Here is a 3,510-nt window from a genome sequence, read left to right as displayed (position 1 = left end):
GACAGGGGAGGAGTTACAGACAGAGGGGAGGAGTTACAGATTGACGGGAGGAGAGTGCTCTGCAGTTACAGACAGAGGGGAGGATCTCTGCCCCGTAGTTACAGACAGAAGGGAGGAGTTACACACAGAAGGGAGGAGTTACAGACAGGGGAGGAGTTACAGACAGAGGGGAGGAGACGGAGCGGTGGAATGCAGTACGCTTCACATCCTGGGGGGAATACTAGCAGACTTGCAATTATGCAGACTTACCGAGTGAGGAAGTCTCTCCCTCTCACTCTCACTGTCACTCTCTCAATCCCACTCTATCACTCTCTCTGTCTCCCTCCCAGTCTCTCTCTCTCTCTCTCTCTCTCTCTCTCGCATTTTCACTCTCTGCCTCTCTCCCCCCCCCCACACACACTCGCGCCTGCTTGCACTCAAACACGTACCGTCACTTTTTTTTTTCCACAGCTTTTATTTCCTGCACAATATAAACCGTTACCAAGTCAAATAAATAAATAAATAAAAAAACGTGTAGAAAATAAACCACAATAGGAAACGTCGTTAATCCAAGTGGTTCACACTGATTCACCAAGGCGTGAATCCAGTCCTCCAGTGGCAGCAGACTGCCCACTACGACTCTCCGGGAACAGCAGCAGGCCGGGCCGGGTTATTTGAAACGCGCGGACAAGCTTGCTTATTTTCCCTGATGAAGCGATGCTCTTGGAGAAGACCCAGAAACCAATCGATACCACAGCCTTTATGGCGTGGAGGAGGGAGAGAGCAGAAGTTCCTTTTCCCAGCGATAGAGAAAAATGTCAGAGAAGGTCACGTCTCGGGGTTGGGCGGCGGGATCAGTCTTCCCGTCCTTACAAAAAAGAGTGAAAAACGTTCTCCGTCGGAGCAACAGAGAAGAGGCTCACTAAACACGCTTAGCACTTGCAGCACTTTTCCGCAATAAACCAATCAACGGTGCCTTGTATCTCGCAGCTGGTTAAGTGGCTCTTACCGAGGTGCGATTGCCAATTCATCTCTGCGGTGCGCTGGATGTTGTTTTGAGGGATTGATTTGGTACATTCAGCGGGCAGAAGGGCCTCCGCAGGCGACGCCGCGATAACCCCCGGGATGGGAGCCGCATATCGGATGCAAATGCAGAAGTCGAAGTACAAAAACACTGAGAACACAACGTTTTTTTTCGCTGACATTTTCAAATCTATGCAGTTTTTTTTTGCAAAATAACCAACACACAGTTAAGGGTAATCTCTGAAAAAAAAAAAAATCATGATGAATAATGCGACTAAAGGAACAGGAAGGTTCGGCTCTGTGGGTTCGAGCTAGCTCGTAGCTCGTAGCGCGCAGGGAGGGCACTAGTCCTGCTAGGAACGCCGTGAGCGCCTCTGACTTTGATTCGTACGCATCCGCGGCTGCCGGGACGGCTCTCTGTCCAGCTCGCGTCCGCGCGTTTGAGCTAAACTTCGGTTAACTCTTCGCATACTGTCCCTTTCGTGCGGCGCACATCCGGCCGTGTGATTTGAGGATCCACTATCAGTGACCAACCGGGGCGAATCCCCTCCTTGCTTCAAGCTCTTCCATCAGCAATGGTCTCCCACCAGCCCTAGACGGAGCTCTGCGTCCGGATGAACGCCGTCCTCTCGCTATGGTCCTCCTCCCCGTCCGACTCCCCCTCCCAGGGGCCCGCGATGCCGCCGTCCTTGTCCCCCCACACGGTGGGGATCCCCCGGTAGCAGACCCTGGTCTTCCTGTCGCAGCCGAGCCTCAGCCCAAGCCGGCCGCCGCCCGGAGCCTCCGCCGTCCGCAGACCGCCGCCGTTGGGCCCCCCCGCCGCCCGCGTCTGCAGCAGCAGCAGGACGAGTCCCAGGCAGCCCAACACGAGCAAGGCAGTGCCCAGCACGGCCGACAGGACCACCAGCCGGGAGGACGTTGCCGTTGTAGTCGTCGTCGTCGTCGACATTGTCGTCGATGTCGACCCCGACCCGGGACGTCCCAACGACGGCTGTTCCCCTCCTCGGCCTCCATCGCCCCCGCCGGCATCTTCCTCCCTGCCCGCCGAGCTCTCCACTTCCTGCCAGGCTCCGTCGTTGCCGCGGAGACCGGCGGCGGCGGCGGCGGTGGCGGCGGCGGCAGTGTCGACGGGCGGGGGCGGGGACTTGCGCTGCACCAGGCTCTGGCGCAGGCAGGAGGTGAACAGCAGGTGGCTGCGGGCCGGGCAGGACAGGCAGGCGGACAGGCCCGGGCCGGAGCAGGTGAGGCAGGCGGCGTGGCAGGGCACACAGGCCTGCACGGAGGACAGGTCCACCCAGGTCTCCAGGGACAGGTTGAGCAGCTGGGCGGCCGAGGTGAAGCCCTGAGGGCAGAGCTTCACGCAGCCCTGCAGGAAGAGCGAGAAGCCCGGGCTGCACTCTGCAGGGTGGAGGAGGACACAAGCAACAGACACACACGCATTGCTCGCACACACACACACGCAGCACGCATGAATGCGAACGCGCACGCACGCACGCACGCACGCAAGCAGGCAAACACACATACACACGCACGCACACACACACACACACTCAAACAAACAGACAGACAGACAGACAGACAAGCACAAAGACACACACACGTACACACACACGCATGCACACACTGTTACACACACATCTGAAATTCTGTTTGAGTTCATATGCCATTCATATCCAAGACGAGGTACAAGACTAGCAACGTCTTTCCCATGCGGCCGAGGTTCCTATGGCTGCCCAGATTCATTGATACCGAACCAGCTGTTTAGATCTGCTGTTGGGTTGGCCTGAAGCTCTCTCCCACTCTCTCATCGAGTGCTCTCTCTCTCTCTCTCTCTCTCTCTCTCTCTCTCTCTCTCTCTCTCTCCCTCCCTGTCTCTCTCTTCCTCTTTCTCGATCTCACACCCACTCCCTCCCTTCCTCTCTCCCCTCTCATCACCCTCACTCTCTTTTCCTCTTTCTCGCCATCTTTCTCTTTCACCTCCACCATCTGTTACCCGCTCACACTTACTTTCTCCCCCCTACATCTCCCTCTCCCTCCCTCTCCTCCCAACACGACACAAAACATGAGTCAGCCCGGCAAGCAGCGTGCGGTACACTTGCAGTCTCGCAACGAGCACACTGCAGTCCTCCCCCCCACCCCCCAGCTGCCCGCTGACCTCCTTCCCCTGCCCGCGGGCGTCCCCCCCCCCCCCCCCCCCTACCACCTCTGCTTCCCCCCCCCCCCCCTCACGCACCTATGCAGATCTGCTGAGCGTCGAAGGTCTTGCAGCTGTTGTTGGACGGCCGGGGGAAGTCTGAGGAGGAGGGGTTCACCGCCCTGGGGCCCGTACCCCACAGGACCAGGGAGAACTGACTCAGCACACCTGGGGGGAGACAGAGAGGGAGAGAGGGGGGAGAGAGAGGGGGGGGAGGGCGAGAGAGAGATGGAGAGGGGGAGAGAGAGAGAGAGAGAGAACGAGTGGGGGAGAGATGAGAGAGAGAGGGGGGGAGAAAGAGACATATGGAGAGG

General features: G+C 58.1%; 1 protein-coding gene across 1 annotated transcript in view; it reads right to left on the bottom strand.

Annotated features, from left to right (window-relative positions):
- Positions 1 to 466: 466 nt before the first annotated feature.
- The window catches only part of furinb (furin (paired basic amino acid cleaving enzyme) b), a 94,043-nt gene continuing 90,999 nt past the window's right edge, over positions 467 to 3,510 (bottom strand). The window contains exons 15-16 of the mRNA XM_056598770.1: positions 3,236 to 3,364; positions 467 to 2,400 (exon numbers count right to left, since the gene is read on the bottom strand). Of these exons, the coding sequence (XP_056454745.1) occupies positions 1,595 to 2,400; positions 3,236 to 3,364 (935 nt within the window). The 3' untranslated portion in view covers positions 467 to 1,594. The remainder of the gene's footprint in view (positions 2,401 to 3,235; positions 3,365 to 3,510) is intronic.

This window comes from Gadus chalcogrammus, chromosome 9 (genome assembly GCF_026213295.1).
Source record: "Gadus chalcogrammus isolate NIFS_2021 chromosome 9, NIFS_Gcha_1.0, whole genome shotgun sequence".
NCBI classification, from domain to species: Eukaryota; Metazoa; Chordata; class Actinopteri; order Gadiformes; family Gadidae; genus Gadus; species Gadus chalcogrammus.
Note: the sequence above shows the minus strand (reverse complement) of the source record. Positions and strands in the feature narration are given on the sequence as shown.